At 61.2% G+C, this 307-nt stretch overlaps 1 protein-coding gene across 1 annotated transcript in view; it reads left to right on the top strand.

Annotated features, from left to right (window-relative positions):
- Positions 1-159: 159 nt before the first annotated feature.
- Positions 160-307, top strand: part of FNDC4 (fibronectin type III domain containing 4) — a 5,289-nt gene continuing 5,141 nt past the window's right edge. The window contains exon 1 of the mRNA XM_009869696.1: positions 160-303. Within this exon, the coding sequence (XP_009867998.1) occupies positions 160-303 (144 nt within the window). The remainder of the gene's footprint in view (positions 304-307) is intronic.

A 307-nucleotide genomic window follows, 5' to 3' on the forward strand; every position in this document is an offset into this window, starting at 1 on the left:
CATCCTACCCGGGTGCCTCGCCGGCGGGGGCCCGCCTCTCTCCTGGGGACAGATCTACTGGAGAAGCTGCTCCCGCTGGCCCTGGCCAACGTGCTACCATGGGCAAGTGTTGGAGAGGTCCCCACAGTGGTGTGCAGGAGTGAGTGCCTGTTCTGAGACATGTTCTTTTCCCTCTTTCCTGTGCTTTGCCTTGGTCCGTACCTGGCTCACCCAGACAGGCCACCGTCCCCTGTCAACGTGACTGTGACACAGCTGAAGGCAAACTCTGCCACAGTCTCCTGGGACGTCCCAGAAGGAGACGTGGTCA

Source organism: Apaloderma vittatum, unplaced genomic scaffold (genome assembly GCF_000703405.1).
Source record: "Apaloderma vittatum isolate BGI_N311 unplaced genomic scaffold, ASM70340v1 scaffold25495, whole genome shotgun sequence".
In the NCBI taxonomy this organism is placed as follows: Eukaryota; Metazoa; Chordata; class Aves; order Trogoniformes; family Trogonidae; genus Apaloderma; species Apaloderma vittatum.